Consider the following 26,251-nt stretch of genomic DNA (forward strand, 5'->3'; position numbering starts at 1 on the left):
TTGTAGATGCCCTGATTGAGGACTATCAAGTTGGTAGGATATTGGGAGGACGGGCATTCCTATATTTGAAATCCAAATATGTTGGCATTATTAATTATTTTGACTTCTTTTAACATGTATTCCATCTTAAATTCTCTTCTTTGCTGGTAAACTCTATAGTTTGTAGAGTTATTATTTGTCTGGCATTGATATCATAAAAGACAATTAATTTGTATTTTATTAAACATACGTTAGGATTAACCAAGTTTGTATTTCAATGCATCACATGTATCATAACGTGAACAAAAAAAATAGGTGTCCCTAGATTATAATAACACATGTAATCTATAACATTCACACGTCATATATTCAAATTGGTGTGCATCAAAACGATTTGCTCGAATTAATTAGGCAAGAAAGGATATAAACCTATTAATCCAAATGGTTCGTGTATATTATCCTCCAAATTCTCTTGTTTTTGTGCTTTTTAAAAGTTGGTATCTCTATCCATATTTTTCCAACACTAGGTTATTAATTTATTGTAGCAAAAAAAAAGTTACCAAAATTTATCGAGGCTAGCCATGGTTTTAATGGAGAGGGTAACCCCTTCGCCAAGAGGAGTTTCTCTACCGTCTCCAACAGCTTTTCTTCTCTTCCCTCTGGCCTAGCCAAAAGCTAAGCGAAAGGAGAGTATTTATTTTCTCCCTCTCGTCAAGAGGGTTTCTCCACTACCTCTAGCGGTGTCTCTCCTCTCCTCTCTGCCTAAGCAAGCATTAGGTGGATGGGGTTTTCAAGTGTTTTCTTAAATTTACTAAACTTCATCAATGACGAGCCCGAGTTTGCTTCTTGGTGGAGTGCTCAGCCTTTCAAGACTCATGCTGTCCTTCACATAGTGTTGTCGGCTAACCAAGCAGGAGGCTTGCTTCTAGAGTGCTTGCTATATTTTTTTTGTATTATTATGCCTGAGTGCTTGCTTACACACTTATTTTAATTATTGTTCGGTCTGTACGTGGAGCTTATTCCTAAGGCTTTGTCCTATCCCCATTTATTTATAAAAAAAAGAAGAAGGGCAATTTCAATTAGGGCATCTTTGTCTCGATCATTTCAATTTGCATTCCAACACATTGTGCATAGTTAATGAAAAGATAGACGATTTTTAGTTTACAATGGCACATGTTTACTCGGTGCGTGAGAATTGGCGTCTGTCAAATGCTTGGACAGACACAAATGTAAAATACTTAAACCTGTGAATCCAAAGAGTTCAACTACAAATATAAAATTTAGAACGTACATTCTAAAGAAACTTTTAAAGGTCTACGCTGAAAAAAGAATCCTAATTTCTATTCCATTGGGATTTCGGGGCTCTTTCATATTTGGTAGAGACGGACTCTTATTTTTTAATCCGTAAATATTAACTAGTATTTATATGTAAATCTCAAAAGCTACACCTTCAAAAGTAATAAATAAGAAGCTTAGGCTCTCGTTCATTTAATCACTTATGGAATATAAATAAGTTTGTTCTAGTCTCTCATCTTATTATATACAACTTATAAAAATAATTTAATAATAATTTATAATTACTATATATCCTTGTTGCGACTCATTGTCACATAAATTCATATGTTACCATAGTTACGTATTATCATGTAGCCTGCAATACCACTAGTAATTTAATTTTACTGTAGCTCGTCTATTAGACGAGTATAGTCGACTCATACAATTTATATATGGGAAAAAATTAGCATATTTATCTAGTCTTAAAAAAAAAGGGAAAAAGAAAATTAAATAATACTTCCTATTATCCAATGTATAGAAGTGGTATCAAAGCACATGTATAAACTTTACTCTCCTCTTCCAATCAAACTGCCGATATCTCGATCCCCTATTCTCCCTCCCCCTATCCAGATCCGGCTCTTCCGCCATGGCCTCGCCGCTATCCTCCCTCCCATACGCGGATAGCTTATCCGTGGTCGGCATATCCACCTGCACCGCCGTGCTCTGCGAGGCCATCTCCTGGCTCCTCATCTACCGCACGTCCAATTACAAATCCCTCCGCTCCACCATCGACAAGGCCTCTAAGAAACTCGAGTCCATGAAGTCCACTTCCTCCTCCGCTTCCTCCGCCGCTTCCTCTGGGAAGTCCACTTCCTCCGCCTCCTTGTCATCGTCCTCGTCCTCCCGAGCCAAGAAGATGGATCGCGTCGAGACCAGTCTCAAGGAGTCGACACGGGATCTCTCGCTCTCTAAGTTCAAGTCCGGCGCCGTCGTCGCCGCTGTCCTCTTCGTCGTCTTTGGCCTCCTTAACTCGCTCTTTGAGGGCCGCGCCGTCGCGAAGTTACCGTTTGCGCCGATCCCTCTCGTGCTCAAGATGAGCCATCGTGGAATCCCGGGGAGCGATCCCACGGATTGCTCGATGGCGTTCTTGTACTTCCTCTGCTCGATTAGTATCAGGACAAATCTCCAGAAGTTTTTAGGGTTCGCGCCGCCGAGGGGAGCCGCGGGAGGCGGGCTCTTCCCCTTGCCCGATCCCAAGACCAACTAATCTCATTTAGGATGGCCCAATTTGGTGGTTTATTTCTAGCTGAGGTATGGCTCTCGATCATTTTTTCTATTGCAGTTCCTTTTTGGTTAAAAGGTTGCATCTTTATATAATAAGTTGTTGGAAATTGAGAGATAGCAATCATCAGTATCACTGTATGTTTCTTCTTTTCCCTTTGAGGTAGTCAATGTCATCTGGCGATTCTTAGGCATAGTGTTTGTGATTCTATTCCCGGGTGTTCTTGTGCTGTCTCCGTGATCACTATTGCAGAGAAGACTTGGGATATCCTTTGGATCTAACAGCTGATTTGGTTATTTTTAAACTCAATTCCAATGTTTGCATTAGGGTTCCAAGGTCCGTTTGGAATGAGTATACCTACTCGAACACAGTTAGCTTAATGACCTTAAATTCGTTAAAAAACTTGGGTGTTTGGTTGTAAACTAAAATAGGAATGTTATTATTACTTTAACGTGATAAAAAGCAAAAAAAATATTAGTTTTGGAGGGGAATTGAGGATATGTCATAAATGGACCAAAATGCTCATTGTAATTGAAGGATGCTAGTACTAAAATATTATTATTAAATTTAGTCTCTGATGAAGTTTAAATTATCTAAAACAATGTATTATTTTCAAGGTTCAAAAAATCGGAATAGGGATCGGGATCGACCTTTCGAAAAAACGATACGGATTAGTCGTATCGGTCGTCTGGATCGGATCAGACTATTTTAATTATGTTAATTCTAAATATTATTTAAAAATATAGAATAATTTCTAAAAATTTAGAAATTTTTTTAAAAATAATAAAAAATAAGAAAATAAAGAAAGAAAAACTTTAGTATAGTGAAGAAGAAGAAAAGTATTATTAAATTTAGTCTCTGATGAAGTTCAAATTATCTAAAACAATGTGTTATTTTCAAGGTTCAAAAAATTGGGATAGGGATCGAGATCGACCTTCTGAAAAAACGATACGAATTGGTCGTATCGGTCGTCTGGATCGGATCATACTATTTTAATTATGCTAATTCTAAATATTATTTAAAAATACAGAACAATTTCTAAAAATTTTAAAAAAATTAAAAAATAATAAAAAATAAGAAAATAAAGAAAGAAAAACTTTAGTATAGTGAAGAAGAAGAAAAGATAAGAGAGAGAGTCGAAGAAATGAAAAAACTTAGAGAGAAATAAAAACATTATATATGGAGTTCGTTGGAGTTAAATCTACGTCGTTGGAATTTACTGGAGGTAGATCTCTCTATAAGAGAACAATGCTTATATAGTAAAGAGAAAGAAAGAGCGAAAGAGAGAAAAAGAGATAATGTGAAGAAAGAGTGAAATAGAGAAAGAGAGAAAGAGAGAGAGTCTAGATCGAGCCTAGCAATCTGGATCAGGATCAGCTGATCCGGCTAACCATGGTCATTTTATGAGCTTTCTTTTGCAATACAAACTTTCATAATACCTACTTAATCCGCAATAGCTTATTAAGCTTTCATTTGCGGGCTTATAAATTCTTTTAAGTCTACAGTACATAAGTTTGCAATAACTTACCAAGTTTTTGTTTGCAGGCTTGTAAGTTTGAGTCTACAATACTTAAGTCCGCAATAACTTAACTTTTATTTGCGGGCTTATAAGTCGTGATACTTAAGTCTTAAACCAGCTTATTAAGTTTTCATTTGCAGGCTTGTAAGTTCGCAGTACTTATGTCTTGAGCTAGCTTACTAAGCTTTTGTTTGCAGGCTTATAAGTCCATAGTAACTTACTAAATTTTTATTATTGTTTTTGATATAACATGAAAAAGTGAAAAAAGTCTTTCTTTTGGAGAGAAGTTGAGGATATGCGAGAGAGAAGTTGAAATAGGGGTTTTATTATCATCATTGATGTAGCATAAAAAAGTGAAAAAATAGTGAAATTGAGGATATGTCATGTAAATAGATCAAAATGCTTTTTATAGTTAAGGATATTAGTATTGAATTATTATTAACTAAACCTTTAATAAAATTGAAAGTCTTGAAAAATGTCCTCTTGCATGAGCCGTGGTGAGAAAGGAGAGAGAGGAGAGGGCATGGAAAAGGCAATTATAATTCATTTCATCGGTAAATTTGTAATGTGAGAACTTGATTAGGAATAAACTATTGCTTGGTTACTAATTTCGGTTAGTGTTTTCTTACCAAATTCAAAAAAATTCTTACAGTCGAATCAAAGGCCATCTTATTGTTTGTGAATTTCATTTTGTTGGAAGCAAATCCTTCTGTGATCTGTACATTTTAAAAATTGTATGGATTGGATTGCGGTAGCCCTAATGGAGCCTGTGATTATTCAATATGCAAATAAGTGATATTTGTTATGATTAGTTTAAGAGGAGTTCTTTGAGCGGCTGCGAAATAACCATTGGGGTTCAGAATCTAAGGATTTTAGGTATAGATGTATATGCTTTGGTGCCATAACAGACAAACTATTCCTTTTTCACCTTTCTTGAGTGAAGTGGTGAACTGGGGACAACAGACCAAGTAAACTAGACATACAACATGTACATACCTTTTTAGCTGTTATACTTCTGTTCTGTAAATAATACTTAGAATTCCAGTTAATACTTTAAGGGTCAAGTTGTACTCTTGTATTTATCAGGTTTGCAATGTGATACAGAGCCAGACCTCAGCAGGTGAAAATGTAGTTTAGCATTCTAATGACAATAGCACTTAGTAACAACATAAAGTACAAGCAGTGATAATAACAATGAAAATGCTAGTAACTGCTGTTAGGGTTATTTTAGTTTTTGTGATAAATGCTGTAAAACTGTATTCTATTCTATACTTTTTCTATTTCTGCCTACATGTTTCAATAAGTGGATGTAGATTCTGAATATGCTTTCATCTTCTTTCCCACTGAAGTATTTGTTCTCTCCTCTCTTCCGTGCTCTCTTGGTTCTGTTGCAAAAAGAAAAACCTTTATGCCTCTTCAGATGTTTTTGGACTTAGAGCTATATACTTAGGTAGAATGTCGAAATTTACAGAACTTTATGCTGCTATGTCAATTTCTAAGCTACATGCTGCTATACCTAGAGAATAATATGTGGACAAATAGTTTGAACTTTGAAATGCATATGCAGGTCCATATTAGTAGTGGAAATGGTTCCTCTATTTGGGCAGCAAGCAGGCTGGTTATGACTGGAACTATGGAAAGAGCTTGGCTTTTCTTTTTTGATAGAGGAAGGCTCCTGTCCAAACATCATCATGTGCCATCTTTTTTTTGTTTGTAAATTGATCATAATCCTATTCTAACGTAAATAGTATAATCCTGTCAATGTTTGAGTAGGAGGATGTAGGAGGATTTATTGGATCCAAGATGTTTGAAACTTTGGAACTGGGAAATATACACAACTAGAAGAGAATTAAGAGATTTTAGGAAAACTTTCAAATGTTGAACTAGAAGATTTATTGATCAGATGCTTGAATTTAAAGAATCTCGTTTTGTTGCCCTTGTAAGCGAACAAGTTCTGTCTATCAGTCCACAAAATTGGGCAGCAATATGCCACTTCACCACACAAATACAAATAGATTGTCTTTTACCAAGTTCTCTAAAATACATGGCTACTCTTTAAAATCTTATTGAATCTTGTGAAATGATAGAATGTAAAATTAATGCCATGATCCCGTCGATTGTTTGAGTTGGCTATTAAGGCTTAACTACTGGAAAGGTCAGTTTGTCTTGCTCCATTAAGGCATCTGTTATGGAATATCTGTAAGTTTATTCTACAATGCTAGTAGAGAGAGGTATAAAAGGATACCTATGTGATGTTCTCTTTTTTGAATAAATACAACTTTTCAATTTATGAAAAGTTGAAGTGCCAAAAATGCTAGAGATTGTATTTTAGGGAAGAAAGCAACGATGGTTGTGCCTACCGACATGGGGCATACCGATCGGCACTTTCTGTGCCAGTGGTGTACTGGCATGTGGCACGATATGTGATGCACGACACCCTTCCTTGTAGCTTCGTTGCTCACCATCGATCTCACAGTACCTCGTCGTCGCTGCCTATTGTCGGTGTCGTCGTCATCCGAGCTCGAGGCACCGCTCGCTCACACCCGTGTCGGTGCCCTAGCCCGAAGAGAAAGAAATGGTGTGGGTTGAGTTGGTTTGAAAAAAAAAACTTAAGCTGCGGATCTAGTAAGGTCAACAACGAGTGGCGAAGGGTGAAGGTGAGTAGCTTGCCTCATCTTTTTCTCTCTTGCGACATGGTCGGCAAGTGCCACAACACTTCCTTGCCGTGCCACTGGCATGGCCATCCTTTGGAAGAAAGGATTATAAGCCCATTGCAAGTTGGTTGGATGGCTAATCTATTTATGGTCTTAAAGTACTATTGTTTGGTGCTAGTGTAAGTTTATCCACTTTTGTTTCCTTCATGGCTCAATGAGGTCAGAAATAATTCTATCCAAACTAATGAGGCTCCATGACTTGACCATATCCATATGGAAGGAACTAACCATATCCCTTGGGACTCTTGACTTATTCTGGTGTTAAACAGAATCAGTTTCATATATTCTACTTGAACTATCTTTGCTTGTTCTCCATCTTATTACAAAGAAGCATTATAACTGTCTTAATTGGTCAGAAGGAATTGATCTCTCAATGGAAGGGTAACTTGACTTGAATACTATCTTTGTTTAGGAATCTACTTAGAGGAATTCCTCGTATGAAGTCTTTTGTGTTCTTTGGAATCAGGGATTTGAAGGAATATGAGTTTCCGTTCTGTTAGGCCAATGAAACCCCTAGCTATGTCAGCAAAACTATTTTAAAATTGAATGTTAGGATTGAGATAAAGTTCTATTCTTGGTGATTCACAATAATATGGTTCTTTGATCTAATGACTGTTCTAATAATGATTATTTACTCTGTTCATTCCTTTTTATAACTTATAAGCTATCTTTCTTTCGAATTTTTTACAATAGTTGGTGTAACCATGTTGAACTTGCTCATAATTGTAGCTTTCTTTTTTCTGCAGTTGTATTACCTAATCTGAACAAGAACTGATCGTGCTAAGGTAACAGTGTTTTATTTAGAAAGAGGCATTTGAGAGAGAAAAGGGAATAAAGTTGAGTCAAGGAGGAACACTATTTCAATTTCCACATATCTTTTTAAGTTTTTCATGTCCATGCATGAATTTGGTTGATATCTCACTGTTTACTCGTGACAATGTTTTACTGGTAGAGTGATGCAATTCATTTTCACAACTGGAACTTAATTCATGAATGAGTAATATTACTGTGAGATGAACTCTTACCCCCTACCCGCAAGTTGATGCTTAACTGGGGGCAATAGCTAGAGGGTTCTCATGCTAGATCATATATTTATATTGCTGCTAAGAGCTTCATGGCTGAGTTGATATATTCACTACATGGAAGAAGTATTTTCACTGCAGTAGTATGTGTATATATTACCTCATAAAGCTATTAAACCACACATAAAAGAGGAAAACCCTGAAAAAAATTGTTGGTAATTCTGTGTCGGTTCTCATTTAAGCATTATACATAGTATCCTGCTGCAAAATTTCAGCTATATCTATCCTCTTGCTTGTACTTATATTACATTGTAGCAACTCCGTTGCATGCGACAATCCATTGAAGGCCCCCATTTTGCCTTGACAGGTCCCTTCACCCTTTACTCAGAATCATAGCCATGAGAGGTGTTATGAACTTTTTGAACGGCAAGGAAATAAAATTGTTTGATGTTTAGAAAAATATCAAAATAGTGTGGTGATAGGATGAGGGACGGATGATTATATATCGGAACAAAATGATTATTAATAAGAATAAAACACACTGAAAGGTAATAGGTGCTTGTTAAACGATAAAGTTATGTCCCATGCTAGCCATTGCCAGTATCATCGAGGACATGAAGCATTTTTCTTTTTTAATTTGTTAACTTTAAATGCTTGTTGATTTTTCTGTCAATAAGCAGAGCAAGGTGTAACGAACTAGGGATTTTCATGTATGTAAATTATGTATATTCTATTATAATAAAATATAAATTAGCTTAAAATATAATTAAATTGTAAAAATCCTCGGCTGCAAAAAAAAAATTCCTGCAGCCAGTTATCTGTCTCCCAAGAAAAAAAAAATGTTGCCAGAGCTGTAGAGAATCTGCAGACAAGGACTAGCCCCTTTTGTCTGGTTTATGAGGTTATCAAAGATTGATAAAAAAAAAAATCCAGTGTATAATGGAAGTATGAAACTTCTAAGTGTGCAAAATTTCTCATATTGAATCCCACCCTAAAGTTGTGTACGATTGTGTACGGTAGAATTTCAAGCTGAAGGGAAGCATAACACTCGGATATACACCAAAAAGAAGTGTATGGTATACAAAGATCAAGTAAAATTTGAGGCATCCCCCACTTTCTACATTCAATCTTTACAGTAATCATCCATCAAAACAAAAATCTATGACTCTGTCTCAAAGATACACAGAGACGCTGTTTAGGACAGAAAGAAATTTTACTATCTGGAATGCAAACTTCCACGTCTTCTCATTCTTCCATGATCACACCTACTTCTTTTTCGAGCTAATTGGAGAAACTGCTGAGTAATCTTCACTCTGGTCAGCTTAAAAATGAATCCGACTAATAGTTCACTGCAGGTCCTGGAATTCCTAGTGTCAAAATCTGGAAAGAAGTGGAAAAAAAAATGACATCATTCAACCAATTAAATCACCCAGAAAATGCAAAGGAACCAGCAAGAAACTCATACAACTTCCCATTCAGTATGCATATATGTATGTTCTCACTAGTTTGCAGTACTCTATTGTTACCATATGCAGCTACGACATCCATCTCTTCTATTTGTTTGGATACTTGCTTGCAACAGTGAAAATCTTCAGCTTTTAAATTTGTGAATTTCCTCAAGCTGCAATGAGCTTCTAAAATATCTTCAAGCTACTAAGTTGATATGCAGATTGGCTTTTCTATCACTGATGCCTGGTATTTTAATTTTTTTCATTTGGCAAAGTAGTTTACAGGAAATATCCACCTGGAATTATAGCCAACTGAAAGCTTTACGAGATTTAAAATTTGACCACCATTCTCTCGAGCTATCTGACCTCATTACTGATTACTTGTCGTTGTATATTTCTCAATCATAACATATTTTGGTCATCTCAACTTCACCAAACTATGTTCGTGATTCTTGTAATAGAGGTACAAAATAATTGGAAGCTAGGTGGCAAAATTTGATCCGACCCTTCTCTAATAGGTAAGACTTTGAGAGCTATTGCATACATATGATGAAGTTGAGACGCACAACTATCTTGTATTGCAAGTAGCTAAACCTCCTTGAAGATGCAGGTAAACACCTTCTGCGTGGGTACACTATATTCGTCCTCCTCGAGGTTGGAGCTATCTGTATGAGGATAAAAAGAAAAAAAGCCAACCTTTTCTTTTTTGAAAAGAAAAAGAGGAGGTACGACACGAGGATTTCCCACGAGGTTATCCATCCTAGTATTACTTTTACCCATGCACGTTAACTGCGAAATTCTAATAGGATGCGATGCATTAATACTAGTATGATAAAAAATAACCAACCAAACAACTTACATCCTAAGAAGGCAATGGATGGAGCTCATGGTTGGCTCCTGGGTAGCTTGCGTAGAATTGAATGCTCTGGCTTGTGTTCACATTCAAAATCGAGATGAACAAATGCTCGCTCAACTTCTGGGAGTTCCTCAATCTTAATCTGCAGTGATTCCCCAATAGCATGTGCTTCTTTCAGATGTAAATCTTCTGGAAGTTCAATGTCAACCTGCCATTTTGTAGGGAGCTCAAACAAATCACATTGCAATCACTTGTGTACGAATATCATATGAAAAGCAGATTAAGCAGCATAGCCCTGCAGTTCGAATAAACAAATTTCTAATTCCTTCACAAATTGGAGTTCAAGATGATGTTCTAAGATGACCATGTTACTGGTCAAGTGATGCATATGTAGATTTTATAAGAAGCAAACTGCTAACCTCCACAAAATAGAGTACACCAAAAGTGTAAGCTCGAACAGTATCGACATGCTTGATTTGAGGATCATGCCTTAAAACAAGGTATGTCAATTTCTGCAACATCTCTGGAGGAGCTGATTGACCAACTAGTGATACTGCATTGAGCACAAAAGGAGAGAACAATAAATGTGTTATTAGGTCTTCCTAATATACTGAATATCCAATAAATAAAAAGGTATCAGAATAGAGATTTATTTTATTTGTTTCAAACTTAGTATATCATAGGCCACGAAATAGAGTTGATCTTTTAAGTAACTATGCTTTTAGTATCAATTCCATTCCAGAGAAGTTGTGATGAATTTGCCGTATAGTTTATTTGGTTAGGAAATAATAGAATTCACACGAAAGACAACACAAAGAGGGGGAACAAGATGAAAAGGACTTGTCGGTGAGAAAGCAATTTGTATGAAGTGATAATATTAATCTGTAAAGTAAGAAGGATCTCGATATACTACTTCAGTGGAACTATGTTTCAACAAGATGAGGAATAGAAAACATACCTGCATTTTCCCATACAGTTGCAGACCAGTTTGAAATTGTGTATAATGCAAGGATGATAGCTCCAGCTGGGTCAATCCACCAGTAAAATTTGTCCCCAAGAACAGCAGCAGCCAGGCCTACCAAGTTTGTCACAACATCGAAATAATGATCCTGGATATATGAATAAGAGCCAGATTTTAGAAATTCTCAAGATATCACAATGCCGCACATCTGATTCTAGAAAAACAAAGAAATAACCTTAGCATATGCACGAACGATCTTGTTCCCTGAGGTCCTGCAATAAAGCCAGAGAGCCAATTTTACCACTGTTGCGAGCAACATGATCGAATACAACCACGCTAGCTGAGCTGGGTTCATCTTCTCAGGAGCCGTATTTTCCATCAAATGTTCAAGGGCTTGAATCAGAACTTGAAATCCTGGAAATATGAGAAAGCCAAATTGCTTCTTTAATGTAATGTAATGAATTTTGTCTCAATTTCTAAGCAGTGGCACATATCTTATAGTGCAAGTTTGTTCGATACATAAAGACTCTAATTCACTTACAAAGTCTATCAGTCAAGAAACTTCAAACAGCTGTAAGGATCATCAACCAAAAAAGAGTCTCTTATAAACTTAATATCATGTTCTATTAGATCGTCGAATAGCATTATAGAGGTTCTATATTTTTTAGCCATGTTTCTAAAGTTCCGCTTTCTAACTCTCTGCTGCAGCGAGCTTCCTCATATTCCATTCAATAGGTCCATTCTTTTGCTGCATTGACTTCTGCAATGTGTTCTCAAATTGCAGAAGTACACAATGTTTAGAAATTATCTTGTGGCATCCCCTATTTCGGAGGCCATGCCACGAACTAGAACAAAGGCAGAGTAGATATTTTTGTCAATGTGACAATCTAGAGTAAATTGCAATCAATTTATCAGTGGAAAACCATACCTAAGGTAGCCATAATAGCAGCAAATACAATAATGCCTACTGGTTGCACACGCAACTTGCCGATAGGGTATTTGTAGACATTAATATTCTTCATGGACAGATGGGTAAACCACAGAATGCCGCCTGCCAGAAGATCCAACAATGAGTCCAGGGTTGAGGCAGCAATAGCAATTGATCCACTTCTTATGGTAGCATAGATCTGCAATTAATTTGAATGCATCGACATGGTTATTAAATATGCAATCACACAGAGGTAAAGTAAAGAAAAAGAAGAAGAAAGAACTCAAGAACATTACTGTTACGAAAATGAAACAAGAAGTTACCTTCAAAAGCAAGAGAGCTATGTTTGCATAATTTGATATCCTCATGGCAAATTCACTGTGTCTCTGCTCTTCAAGATCTTGAGCTTCATCATCTTTGTGTGTTGCATTCAGTGAGTCAACTTCCTCAAAGGATCTCAGGGTAGCAAACTGTTTCTCATAGTATTCTTTCTCCCCTGGTAAATGGAAGACAAATATCACAAAAATAGCATCACAAGAATCACAGGCTCATTAAATTCGTCACAGCTACCAAAATATATCAAAATCAAGATACTAATCTACAACACGTATCAAACTACAAAGATTCAATCCTTTAGCTACTATATGCATATAGCTTCTTGAAAAAAGAAGACAAAAAAAAGAAATCAGTCAAAAGAATTCCTCGGGTACCTTCAATCAAGCCTTTGCTCTGGGAAACGTTGATGGCGTAGGGCTCCTCAAGGTCAACGCACTCCCTCACCTTCTTCGGCAGCCTCGCCACGAACTCCCCCTTCATTGACCCCACCGAGTTCCTCCCCCGCCTCGTCGCCGCCCACGCCGACGCCTCCGCTCCCTCGCCGTTCTCCAAGAGCGGCGCGCTCGTCTCCGACGCTTCCATCTCTCTCTCTCTCTCTCTCTCCTCTCTCTCTCTATATATTTCTAATGCAAAGAGATAAAGAAAGCTCCAAAGATTGCATCTTGGAAAGGGACGAAAGCTCTCGCTCGACGCCACGGCCCAAGAGCTTCGTTTCTGCCTCGCAAAAAGTCTCTCTCTTGCTGTTATAGCTACTCTGACATTTTCATTTCGTGCGAGTTGTGAACGGGATGGGCGGGCGCGGCGCGGCGCGACCGAGCTTCTTCAGTTTTGTTTACAATTGAATCAAATTCTACGATGGTTTCATTTCTTCTATCATTTATTTACTTGATTAATCCCCGGATTATTATATATGGAAGGAACGGGGCATTAAATAAAGGGACCGAATGAATCTGGTCCCTCCCTTAGCGAGGCCACCACCAAGTCTGCATGCGTGTATGCTTATCTTAAAATATTTTCATCCCCGGAAAGGAAAGGCTGAAAGATCCAATGGACATCCCTCGTAAAATCGAAATGTCTCACCGGAGACTTTGTCGGAAGTGAGAACAAACTCCCAACCAAGCGAATTTCGACTGCGCTGGGACTTCATGAATCCAACGTCTGTCCAATCTGTAGACTTTTTGAGGAAATTTTTCACTCGTTGGGTCGTCGGACCTTGCTTTTTGAGGAAAGCTTGTTGCCGTCCCGCCTCCGCCATCTTCTCATGCTTTAAAACTTATGAAAGTATCGTAATAATATGTGCGATTTATTACTTTTTTATTGTTCTCAAATTTATTAGACAAATAGATGAGTAGACCTATATTTTTACTTTATCATTTATGAGCTGAAACTGTTATAAGCTGTCGTTAAATAATTTCTCCATAATATTATTTAGAATTAAAATTAAATTTATGACCTTCTTAGTTATGAAAAAGATACATACTCTAGTATAACAACACAGTTTAGTAATAATCTTTGTACTTACTTATGAGTATTTAAAGTAATAAAACCAAAAAGCATAAGTTAGAACTGTTAAAATCCAAAAGACAAGATCTAAGCGATAGTAAATATATCAAGCAGGAAGTAATTTATAAATCTCTATAAATGGTCAAATAATATAAAAGTAGTGAAACACATGGTTGTTTATTATCAAAGTGATAGTTACATAAAGCAATGCAACTTGCAAGATTTATTCATCTAATTCTACAAGTTGGTAGACCACGAGTTGTCATTCAATGCTGTCGTGTATGATATCTATACAATTGGGACTTAAATTTAATGCTATTAATTTATTAAAATATCAAGTCTTAGCTCCATTTGGCTAATCCCGACCTTTCCATTACTGGGCATAAACTGTAATTAATTACGAAGAAGATGGAAAGTATTGGAGATTTCAGAAAGGTCAAACGAGGCAACTTTGTTTCTAATCTCGGCAAGCTAAATTATAGTATCAAGATGGGGGTGGGAATAACGAGAATCTTTTGGGTCCAAAAAGGAGGTCCAGTCCGGCAGGTAAAGGGACGAGTTTGAAACTGATTCGTGTCAGGTTTTGCTCACATGAGACACGAGTTTTATCCTTGTCCTCCTCGTAAATAGCGTCTATCTCGAGTTCAACCATAAGTTTTGAGGGATCAAACTAGTTCTCCAGATATTTATTTATAAAAATATATTAAACCTCAAATTTAATATTAAATATATTTGTTTTATTATAACTATTAGTAAAACGCTAATAAGTTCAGTATTTTACTTAGAATATAAGGCGTAAATTTATCTAAAAGTTTATTGACAGCTACAGTATAATGGACTACTTTCGATATTAAATTTGTGATTCGTTCATTTTGATATATAAAAATTTAAGAGATAACTAATTTGATAAGAATATAATAGTGGAACAATATAAGATAGAGGATTTATATCACAAAAAGAATATCAATACCTTACCTTAGAGCAATTTTATTTATCCATTTTTTTTACCTTGAGAAGGGCCCAAAGGACCACATATTTATTATCCAAGGAGTGTTGATATTGTAAAACTGTGTGACTATCAATGTGCTAGTTTCTTTGGTAGAATTCTCTTGTGTTTAAGAATTATATATAAAAAATAGTTCCCGTTTAAAATGATCATGGACATTAGAATTATTTTATTTTTTTAAAATTAGTTCCTTGCAAGTATATATATAATATGGTACAACAAGCTTTTTTTGTGTGGTTAAAAGATACTTAAATTAAAGGCATAGCAGCGTTAGGAATAAATAAGAGGGATTATTTCCGCCTTACATGATAAAAGAATATAGGAGTTTCTCAATAAAAAATAAAAAAAAGCTCCTAGGAAACAATTAGTGCCAAGCCTGTTAGTGGTCTCATTACATTCAACATTAAGACATAAATAAGCGAGAAAGTTTGGAATTAAAAAAAAAAGGTGATGCAGATCTTCTATATATGTGAAAGAGGCCAAGGATATCGGTCAACATTGAGGATGATGGATTGAAGAAAGGTGGAATCAACTTCGGCAATGAGGTAGGTCGGCAGCCATTTGAACACCGAGTTGGCAATGCCCATGAACAAAATTTGTTTTCTAACCAAATCGAAACAAAATCGAAACAAGCGAGGATACAGAAGAAACAAACAATTATTGGGGAGTAAATAAGCAGTTTGATAGAATCATTGGTGATCAGCTCCTGGCCTTGAATTAAGAAGAGGCTGTAAAGCCTTGACAACAATCGTCATGTTAGGTCGGAAATCAGCTTCATATTGAACGCACAATGCTGCAACTGCTGCCATCTGAGACAAAACAAACCCAGCACTATGATTCCTTTTTATTTGTATTGGATTGTAAAGAATTAATTCTACGCAATCTATCAGATCAAGTTTCTAAAATCAATTGTCTTAATTACACATAGACCCTCTAAACTATTATCCGTTTCTACATACACTATCTAATTTATTCTTTATTGTATTTTGATTTTCTCAACTATCTAAAATCTCTCGACCTTTGACAACGGAGACAAAATGTCAATTGATAATCTTAATCTCAACTTTTTTCTGCTTCTTTACTCTAAAATTAAGGTACCTGATATTTTCTTTGATAAAATATTCAAATATGCAACAAACATAGAGACATTCTAAAGATTTTAGATAGCCGAGAAGTTAAAAGTGAGAGGGAGTATGTAAACAAGACGATAATTTAGGGACTATCAATTCTTTAACATGATCTGAGAGCATAAGCTCCTTGAAATAATTTGCGACTTAAGAACTCACTGATGCAAGTTCAAGAGAGTAGAGGACTAGAGGTTACCTTGGCAACTGCTTTTGGTGGATAATCATTATTAAGCTTGGGATCTACACACTGCTTCACTTTGTCTTCACTCAACCTTGGTGTTGCCTTATTATAGAAGAATGCACATTAGCGTGTAAAAAAAAAACAAAAACCCTTCTTTGATGATGAGAGGAACCTACCCAAGTAACAAGACTTTGTTGTCCTTTGGGCATGGTATGGTCAACAGGCTTTCTTCCAGTTAGAAGCTCTAAAAGAACAACTCCAAAGCTATACACATCACTTTTCTGAGTCAGCTGCCCAGTCATGGCATACCTGTCAAACATTTGAAGCAAGCTTAAAGCCTTCTCTGACGAACAACTTAGACTAGAGTAGAGATGGTATGCTCTATGTTTTTTTCTATGCTACTGGATCTTTGGTACTGTCACTTGTTAGTGGACAAAGAATGTCATCCGTAATTAAAACCTTCGATTTGTTTTGCTTCTGTGTAAGGGTGACGAAGAAAATATTGATGAGCTTACTCTGGAGCATGGTAACCAAAAGTTCCTAAGACCCGTGTTGAATGAAGACGTGCCGCTGAATCAGGAGACTGGTTTGTTAGATTAAAATCAGCAATTTTTGACTCAAAATCATCGAAAAGGAGGACATTGCTTGATCTGATATCGCGATGTATAATTGGAGGTTGGTTTTTTTCATGTAGGTACTCAAGACCTTTTGCTGCACCATAAGCAATCTTGACTCTTTGGGTCCAATTCAGTACAGGACCTGGTTCAGCATCTTGCACTCCTTTTCTTCCTGCATAACAAAAATGACTTGATCGATACAAATCTGAGGATAATTTGAAGAATTGTAACATGAAATAAGTCAAGTAATTTATACCATGTAAAATATCATGCAAAGAACCGTTTGTCGCGAATTGAAAGACCAATATCCTATTATCTGCATCCAAGTAGTATCCTAGCAACTGTACAATGTTCTCATGTTTAAGTCTTGAAACCATGGATAACTGCACGAGCAAGAAGAAAAATAGTGTCAGATTAAAATTTTGTGGTAATAAATATTAGTTTGCGCAATAATTTCAATGATTAGTAGCATTCACCTGAGAGGAATAATCGGACTCGGGTTCATTTGAGACGCTAAGATCGAGCTTCTTTATTGCAGCATGCTCTCCTGTTCTAAGAATTGCATGAAAGACCTTCCCATATGAGCCTTCCCCAATCAAAGCTTTCTGGCCAAAGTTGCCAGTTATTTGGTTCAGTTCAGCAAATGACAAGGCTGGGACATCAATGGGCAAGACCTTTGGAGGTGCTCCACTCCTTGGAGGATTTGGCCCTCTTTGATCTCTGTTCTGTCCTGAATTATGAATACGCAGCAGAGAATCCAAAATAAAGTAAATGATGATGAATTATCCTTACAAGACTTTATGATTACCAGGCATAGAACAACTAGTATGGCATAGATGACTAATATCTTTGTGCATGTTCACAACTCCTCATCCACGATTCAAGTAGGACATAACGTTCTTTCCTACGTACAAGATGCAATTTTTTTGCCTTTAGAAAGGATTCTTTCTAATATATCATTAAGTTGACCTGCAACATCATTTGATTTCTTAGACCAACAGGTCAAATTTTCAAAATTGCTGATCAAACCTAATATGCACACAGAAAGAAATGCGAGAGAGCAAAAAAGATTCCAACCCTAACAGGCCTTCATTTTGACCCTATATTAGGTTTACTTCCTATCTTGTAATTTGATTTCATATAAACTTAAGGACTCTACAATTATCTACAATTCACAGCAAATTAAGTGTTAAGTTTACAAGAAATCAGAGTTATCGAGTCTTTAGATTGATGGATGGCAATGCAAACTCTGGCATCCCAATCTAAAACACTATTCACAAACATAGGCATTACATCAACCACCTTGTCGACAACCAGCACTCAGACAACAAAACAGCCCAAAATTTAACTACCTGGAGCACTCCGCGGCGGCGGAGCAGCATGCTGCCCTGCAGGAGGGCCATAGTTTTCCTTCTCCACGCCTCCACAGCACCACATCTTGGATCGGATCTCTCACCGCTCCCAAGATCTCTTGAAAGATTTCACCAACTCGATCCTGCGAAAGATGAATCACGTCCCAGTTATTAGCTGCAAGCTTGAATCTCGAAGTAGGGAGGAGGTGAATGATACCAACCAAGAGCTAATATCCAAATTAGGAAGCAGAGGAGAAGAGTAGAAGAGAGAGGGAGGAGAATGCTGCATGTCGTTAAAAGGGAACGCATTTCGCGGGAGAGGCGGGTAATTTCGATTATTTTAAAGAGCGCGGTCCAAACGGCTCAACGGAACACCATGTTACCGGCCGCTGCTTTCCCTAATCGGAGTTGCCTCCACGTCCCACGTCTCTCTCTCTCTCTCTCTCTCTCTCTCTCTCTCTCTCTCTCTATATATATATATGTATGTATGTATGTATATATATAATGCTTATATAGTTTGTTGTTAGGAAGACTAAAAATTAAAAGGAAGGACTTTTTTAATATACCCTTCAAAGTTTCTTATATATTCTCTTTTAAATTTTATATTTGTGAGTTAATTTTTTGCCATATATAAGTTGAAATCATAGTATTTAACAGAAGAAAGGACATAAATACTGTTAATTAACTAAAATAAGAGTAAAGGTGTTTTTTTTAAAATCTTTTTACAATTAATATTGATAAAATTTTAACAAACAATTCGGTTTGAGAGATACCTGTACACCAACAAAAGAAGAACAAAAAAATTAAAGAGTTATCCATATATGTATATATATATGGGGCAAATATATGTAAATATTAAATTTTAAGGAGTATACATATACATAAAATAAGAAGGGTAGACATGCAAAAGAAACGTATTTCATAATCTTATTAGCATATGCTTACAACCAAGCGCGAGGGATTCTCTATGTAATAGCGTAGTCGTGACAGCACCTCATTCGATACAAGCCCTTCATGCTAATACTTTTATTACTAATCGAACTAGAGGGAATTGGAATAAATTATATGATTACCAAAACAATTGAAAGGATTTGGTTTGTTGAACACGTATAGTGTAGTACATCCATAATCCTTGATAAGAGATCCATATTATTCAAATTAATATGGGAGCTAGTTCAATAGTACGGTGAGAGCCTATTTACTTCCGGAGGTTTTGGCTCCATAAAAGGGTCATGACTATTACCCATCTATTTTCTTTGTACCACTCATAGGTATTACTTTTATTTTAATGAATTGATATCAACTTGATTATGACTATTAGATTATCACTGTAACTCAATGATTGAATCTTACTAACTCATAATAGAGAATATAGATTTATTTTTCTATAGATATTTAAAGTTATTATTTGATGGATTAACTTGGACTCGTTATGACCTATTTTTCTATAATATTGACTCAATCATTCAATATATATTTTGAAAAAGTTTAACCTCTTTGTCTAAATTTAGCATCTCTATCTAACCTATAAGACTATAGTTAACCCACGAAAAATACTTTTAATTATGATGACTGGGTTTTAAACATACATAGATAGTAGAACGGAGAAATATTGATTTCCAATAGAAAGAAAAAAAAAATTTTAATCGTCGCCTGAGAGATTCGAACTCTCGCGGGGAAACCCCATGTACTTAGCAGGCACACGCCTTAACCACTCGGCCAAAGCGACAATATAAAATTACAAACAGCAAAAACATCAAATTCATGCAACTTCTTTAACGGACTTTATCACCAACAAAATACAGAGAAAAAAGAACCCTGAAAAGAATGGAGAGCAAACGTGGTGACTGATGAGAAATTCACTGGAGCTAGATATTCTCTTCCACACAGTCCACAGTACTAAATGCAGGAAAGGAAGCCCTCAAGTTGAAGATACTTCTCTTACACAATACATATCAGTCATTTTACATACTGTTATATTTATGCAACTCATGCTATTAAATCACATTCTCATGACCTGTTGTTTGAGGTAAATAGTACAGAACAAGAACAGAATTGATCTGACACAAAGCAATATCATTCTGCGGTCTGAGAATCGAACGCCAAAGGCGTAAGTTCGGTTCATTAAATTCAATAAACTTGGCATGAAGAGATGGACCCCAATAGAAATGAGAGATTATCCAAGAGAATTGACATTTTAATTCTTGAAAATGCACTGGACTCAGAACAATGGGAAAAAGCATTACAGACAGCTCAAAGGCTAGCAACAAATATGCAACCACATCTTTCGGTGTCATGCCATTTTATATTTGGTAATAAGGAACCACTTTTGCAAATCGAGTTATGTGTAATACAAGTGGTGCAATAGGCAAGCCACACTATCTGGGTCAGAAATATGTAATCAAGAAGCACTCTGGTGATAGGGCGAGACCTTGTTGTATCTCAGCTTCCTGGAGCAGCTTCATTTCTGCCTAGCTCACTTGGTGGGGGAAGAAGAAGGGAGAGTCGTTGTTTGTATCTTTCGATCCGGAGAAGGCGCTTTTTTCGCAACCTATGGAACATAAAAGAAAAATCATAGAAGCACAATTACCCATCTTCTCTGCCTAAGAAAGCTAATATGCCCAAGTAAGATGGGAGTAAAATGTTGTATCATCTTATACCACTCAAATAAAGGAAAAGGCACACAGGAGGAGAACTGTGCCATACTTGCTTAATCTATATGAGTACATAGTGAGTACCAGAGTTATTTTGAGAAATAAAGGAAGTCATCTTAAGATAATCCAAAACTGGATAGCCAATACAAACTATATAATAAATATGTTAATACAATTTTGATGCGTGTTTGTTAGATACTGTATTTTACCCGATGTCAAGTAGTCGTAATAAATTGGTATAACTTCAATTTCAAAATAGCACTGGAAAGAAATTTGATGTACTCCATACCGTCTACGAACACGGTCAATGATGATATCATCAGAAACAAGTGTAGAAAAGCATCTTAGCAGTTCGGGTATACGAGATAAAGTGAGAGCCACATTCGCTGAAACCAAAGTGGACTGGTATAAATTCAGCTCGAACTAAATTGTCTCACCCACAGACCAACATGCTAAGCAACACGAGTGTTGCTAGTTTCATATATGTGCATGACAAAAAGAGGAGATGTTTTAGGAACCCCTACACCTCTTCTAGCAGCAAGCATACCGCTTGATATGACGTGTCTCCTCACACCCATTGAAAATATCAGAGATTAATATTTGATAATATTCAAGCCAGAAGAGGAGGCCAAATTATCTTGTTTTAAGAACTGGCAGAAAGGAAAATCTAGCTCTCCCCTCTCGATTATCCAGCATTCATTTATCTCCCTCTGCACTTCTTCACTCTCTTTTCCTCTCCTTCCTTTGCCCCCTTCTCGCTCCCTCAACATTGCTTTCTCTCCATCTCTGCTTCTCTCACCATACCTCCTTCTCTTCCTCACTGATCCTCTCCCTCTTTCCCTTTCCCCTCACCCTTATGGTTCTCTGCATGTGTTCTCATGGTGAGTCAGCATTGCACAGGTCATGCCATCAGCCCAAATTATCTAGCAATACAAAACTGATAATTTCAGCCCAATCATCAAGTCCAATCATAATTGTATTAGTTGAGACAGAACTAAGGATGAAACAGCCAAAAGTTCAGACATTTAGAAAAATCGTCTATGAAAAGTTTCAACCCTCATGTAAATAACAATAAAATAGTATTCCCAGATTCCTAATTGACTGCACCATTTAAAACTGCAACAAATTAATAAATACAAATTTACTGTGATAAAACTTACTGAGCCCTGATCCTTTTAGCATGCTTTATATGCCCCTCTAATAAATCATGCGTAGATAGCTGCTCAAGAGAACCATCATGCTGCAAGAAGTTCTCGATATCAACACATTCGTTGTCAAACAACTGACCTCAGTAGCATCAATAACAATATAAGACAAACTAGCAAACTGAAGGTACATCAATATAAGACAAAATGGTTCTCAAAAGATAGACCAATATAGATGCAAAGATTTTCTCTATTAGATTCATGCTTAACAGTAGAAAGCCAAACCTTCAAAAAGTAATGTCTAGGTCATGAATATTGATTATATTATTGCAAATGCAAAACTTGTAAATTAATGAGAAACAGTTTCGTGAATACATTAGGATAAAAATATAGATGAAGTAGGGCCCAATTCTTGATAGCTTCCTCATCCTTTTGGAGATAATGGATTTCAGATTAACAGGATGGATGTTAATTTTTCATAATAGTACTTAAGCTTAACCATGTTCATTCAATATCATGTGCAATCCTTGTCGTCTAGAATTATTGAATGCTATATAAGCCGCATTAAGGTCAAGGTCATCACTCCATTATCCTTTATTGCCTATATGACATTTCATAATCCACAATAATTGTTCTCAAGTCTAAACCAAATGTGTTTCCTCATATCTTCAGATTTACCTACATCAAAAGAGACAAAGCACAATGCTATGTAACTCCAGTTGAATGAAAGATTCATGTACTAATAGTAACCTCTTCGTTGATTGGATCATCATCTTTATCATCGCCTCCATGATCTCTCAACATATTAATGCCAACAACGGAAGCTGGCAAAGGTCTTGGAAGAAGTGGTTCACCATTTCCAAAGCTTGGCTGAAAAGGAACATACAAAGTCAACATAAACAAATGCAGAATAAGAAAACACAGAAATCATATCCTGACAAATGAAATATTCAGAGAAGTATATATAAACAAATGTAAATGCAGGAAGTCTTCAAGATACATAAACAAAGAATAGAAGATAAAGTACAGAAACAAATAACTGAAAAGGAAGCCTGGTTCCTGCATAGAGAAGAACTGGAATTCAAGAAGAATGGTTCATTAAAAGGAAAAAGAAAGGAAGACACATTTATAACTTTGTATTGTACATTGCTATTAAGATCTATTACATGATAATGATCAGTTACTACATATGTCATGTATTACTGAAAGATGCGTACACTTCAATTGGCACTTGGAAATTGACAATCATAGCCTTCTTAAACGAGAATCATAAGAAGTAAATTATTAGTCATGTACAACTTTAACTGGCAAAAAAGTGAATAAGAAGAAGAGCATTTTAAAAGCTTCTAATGTGTATTGCAAGATTACATGGACCAAGAAGAAGAGCATTTTAATAGGTTCTAATATGTGTTGCAAGATTACATGCTCTCTCATGTAAAATCATGCAAGATACTTCAATCACTTGCATCTTCCATTTCAAATTTCACTGTTTTGTATTACTGTAAGTTATCAATTTTCTAGCACTTTCACCATTTTATCAGTAAATAACATCTACGCAAATGATAACCATAAAAATTTTCCATCAATATGTGGTCATCTGTTTTCATATCTCAACAGCTACGAAAACCAAGTACTAGTTCCAGATTGTCATCAGGGTGTTAAAATGTTTGTAACTTCAAACATTCGTCTACAGAATTTAGTTGGGAAAAATAACATCAAACATCATCTGCATGGAAAAAATCTTCTAATACGGTTTAACTAAAATAATCTGCAACATGGAAGACGTACACCAACCTGGGTTTCATGTGGCAGACCATTCCGCACCCAAGATCGACAGAGTGCATATAAAGACCCAGAACCACCATCCACTAGTCTAACCTTCAAATAATCAATGAAGCAACAGAAACATCAACAAAGAGCATAATAAAAATGACACTCAGCAGTGCAGTTCTCCATATGTGTAACTAATATAACAGTCATTTAAAAAAGTCTCTCTCCCACAGTACTTGCTGCCACAGTAGATGAAAGCCTTTTTGTTTATAGGTAAATTGCAATTTCTAGTTCCACAAGACACACAACAAGTTGTGGAATTACCTAGCTTGAAAGGTCTTCATCAGAGATATTACTTTTCTTCATATATACTACATATATGCTATGCCACACTCCAGAACTGAAGGAATAAATGTTGAAAAATAGAGTTAACATCCAGCCGATGACATACATATTTAGTTGTGACCTAACATTTAGCTGGTGCAAATTATATGATTTCATTAAAATATTATGCATAAGAAGCTTCGAACACAACCTAAATTTATTTACTTTTTTATTAATCTGAAAGTAGAAATAATAGTAACTTGGTAAAATTTGTAACTTTGGGTCAAAGGGAAGTCCCCAATTGCTTATATTTGAAACTTCTGTGACCTTATATGTACAAATGAGTTGGACTACCAAATTTCTATTACAAATTTCAAAAAGGTTTCAACATGTGTAGCCATTCAACTTGCTTTGGGATCCACAAAATCTCATCGCAATGTGAAGAGATATATCATCTCACTTTTTTCATCTTGGAATGACAACTAGCTAATCTCGATGAGTACTCTAAAGTGTGTTAAAACTTTCCAAAGTTTGAAGTTGCAACATAAATCATAATATGCAAGTTTTCAAGATCTCAAGTATATCAAATTTTCCACCATCCATGGCAAATTCTACCACGAACAATAAAACAATGGGAGTACGTTAACTTTAGAACTCTCTAATCCAGTTCAGAGTTCAAACAATATAACCTTTCGACTTCTGGATAATGCGAACATATCCACAGAAGGAAAAAAGAAACAATTATGAAGTTTGTATATTAAGGAATAGAAGTTGTTTGTCTATGATGTTAAGATAGCCATTCTCAGAGATGTTTAACATACCTTCCTGTCATTAATCATTACAACTGTATCTTCTCTGTTTCTATCCCTGAAACCAATTTAATCATAGTCAGTGTACACAGGACAGGATAATTACAGAAAAAAAAAAACAGTAGAGTCAAGATTGCATACCACCTCTCCTTATTGTTGTTATACTCGAGATTTGAAGGTACAACTGGCAATGAACTAACCTACAAAAATTATAGATATAAAGCATAATTAGTCATGCTAACACATGAACCAAAGAAGAAGGACCGACAAAATTTAAAACAAAATAGGAAAATTAGAACAACCTAAAATAATGAATTAGTAACGATGATTTGTCATGCCATGAAGTCTGCCCTAATAATCGGCAGGACAATCCACATGCTATTAAGAAGCTACATGATGGTTATGGTATGCAGAGCAATATAAATACTAACTAGTTTTCTATCACATAGAATCCACTTAGCAATGCAATCAAGAAGCACTACACAAACTAAGCACGAAACCCCTTTCAATATCCAATCTTGCGTACTTAAATTAAACAGAAAGAGTTATAGAAAGAAGGAAACCTTAGCCAGAGCAGAAACCGGAACGCCCTTATGCGGGTGCGGCAAAGCCGCACCGCCACTTGGGGCGACTGGCCTCGGGACAGCGAACGGCGGCGCCGGCTGCTGGGGCCTGGTCGCGACGTGGGTCCCGCCGTAGACTAAAGTCCGAGGCTGGGAGGCTCCGGCGGCCGAGAAGGTCATGACGGAGGTCGGCGTGGCGTTGCGCATGTAGCCCGCGGGGTTGGCGACGGTGACCGCCTGATCGGCGGCGACGGAGGCCGGCCGGGGAGGGAAGCCGCCTCGGTGAGAGACTGGGTAGAGGATTCCACGTGGCGGAGGAGGAGGGGTAGGGGTAGGGGTAGGGTTAGGATTAGGGTTTATGGGTCGGCCTACGAGGGGTTGGGCGGAGAAGAGAGGGGAAGGACGGTGAGGAGAGGAGGAGGTGGTGGTGGTGGAGGAGGGAAGGAAGGGTTTAGGTGGGGGTGAGAGGAGGCGGTGGGGGGAGGGGCGGTGACGGGATCCGAGGGGGCAGTGGAGGCGGAGGCGGAGGCGGAGGCGGAGGTGGGAGTTGCCATGGCGGGGAAGTGAAGCTTTCGGGATCTGACTTTATTCTGGTTCCTTCTCTGAGATTTTTGAACGCCGCAGATTCACGTGCAAGACACGTGATGGTGAATGATTTGGAGTTTGAATTTTTGAACTTTGAACTGTTACTTTAATTTGGTTACATCTTCCACCCCATTGCTATCACCTAAATATCACCACACCCTTGAAAACAATAAAAACGTATAAGTTACCTTCTATACCACCAAATATGCAACATAATGCACAACATTTGAAATAATTCATATATATATATATATATATACAAAAATATAATATAGTACAGGGTGTATGTAGACTA

At 36.7% G+C, this 26,251-nt stretch overlaps 4 protein-coding genes and 1 non-coding gene across 7 annotated transcripts; 1 reads left to right on the top strand and 4 right to left on the bottom strand.

Moving 5' to 3' along the window:
- The first annotated feature begins 1,800 nt into the window (after positions 1 to 1,800).
- Positions 1,801 to 7,744, top strand: LOC140786467 (uncharacterized). 2 transcript variants are annotated; one of them, XM_073134922.1, is made up of 2 exons: positions 1,801 to 2,565; positions 7,516 to 7,744. In XM_073134922.1, the coding sequence occupies exon 1, from the start codon at positions 1,901 to 1,903 to the stop codon at positions 2,519 to 2,521; it is 621 nt and encodes a 206-aa protein (XP_072991023.1). In that variant the 5' UTR covers positions 1,801 to 1,900; the 3' UTR covers positions 2,522 to 2,565; positions 7,516 to 7,744. The 2 variants fall into 2 exon arrangements, with proteins under 2 accessions (XP_072991023.1, XP_072991024.1); XM_073134923.1 differs by lacking the exon at positions 7,516 to 7,744 and adding an exon at positions 5,623 to 5,991 and having other exon boundaries at positions 1,802 to 2,565.
- A 1,102-nt stretch (positions 7,745 to 8,846) lies between these two features.
- Positions 8,847 to 13,030, bottom strand: LOC140786463 (metal tolerance protein 4-like). Its single transcript, XM_073134918.1, has 8 exons — positions 12,695 to 13,030; positions 12,308 to 12,480; positions 11,985 to 12,183; positions 11,292 to 11,470; positions 11,054 to 11,204; positions 10,515 to 10,648; positions 10,099 to 10,303; positions 8,847 to 9,171 (listed from the first exon to the last, which is right to left on the bottom strand). The coding sequence occupies exons 1-7, from the start codon at positions 12,900 to 12,902 to the stop codon at positions 10,124 to 10,126; spliced, it is 1,224 nt and encodes a 407-aa protein (XP_072991019.1). The 5' UTR covers positions 12,903 to 13,030; the 3' UTR covers positions 8,847 to 9,171; positions 10,099 to 10,123.
- A 2,141-nt stretch (positions 13,031 to 15,171) lies between these two features.
- LOC140786464 (probable protein kinase At2g41970) lies at positions 15,172 to 18,544 on the bottom strand. Its single transcript, XM_073134919.1, has 8 exons — positions 18,328 to 18,544; positions 18,107 to 18,249; positions 17,231 to 17,484; positions 17,011 to 17,137; positions 16,653 to 16,926; positions 16,314 to 16,446; positions 16,153 to 16,239; positions 15,172 to 15,638 (listed from the first exon to the last, which is right to left on the bottom strand). Exons 2-8 carry the CDS (start codon positions 18,189 to 18,191, stop codon positions 15,519 to 15,521), a joined length of 1,080 nt encoding a protein of 359 aa, XP_072991020.1. The 5' UTR covers positions 18,192 to 18,249; positions 18,328 to 18,544; the 3' UTR covers positions 15,172 to 15,518.
- Positions 18,545 to 19,753: 1,209 nt separating this feature from the next.
- Positions 19,754 to 19,835, bottom strand: TRNAS-GCU (transfer RNA serine (anticodon GCU)). Its single transcript has one exon. It is a non-coding gene; the product is annotated as a tRNA-Ser (tRNA).
- Positions 19,836 to 20,195: 360 nt separating this feature from the next.
- Positions 20,196 to 26,118, bottom strand: LOC140786466 (uncharacterized). Of its 2 annotated transcripts, none has more exons than XM_073134921.1 (7): positions 25,372 to 26,118; positions 24,953 to 25,008; positions 24,821 to 24,866; positions 23,700 to 23,783; positions 22,656 to 22,775; positions 21,921 to 22,000; positions 20,196 to 20,657 (listed from the first exon to the last, which is right to left on the bottom strand). In XM_073134921.1, exons 1-7 carry the CDS (start codon positions 25,576 to 25,578, stop codon positions 20,549 to 20,551), a joined length of 702 nt encoding a protein of 233 aa, XP_072991022.1. In that variant the 5' UTR covers positions 25,579 to 26,118; the 3' UTR covers positions 20,196 to 20,548. The 2 variants fall into 2 exon arrangements, with proteins under 2 accessions (XP_072991022.1, XP_072991021.1); XM_073134920.1 differs by having other exon boundaries at positions 24,950 to 25,008; positions 25,372 to 25,963.
- Between the last annotated feature and the right edge of the window lie 133 nt (positions 26,119 to 26,251).

Source organism: Typha latifolia, chromosome 4, assembly GCF_019914945.1.
Source record: "Typha latifolia isolate L0001 chromosome 4, TyphaL0001v2, whole genome shotgun sequence".
Lineage (NCBI taxonomy): Eukaryota > Viridiplantae > Streptophyta > Magnoliopsida > Poales > Typhaceae > Typha > Typha latifolia.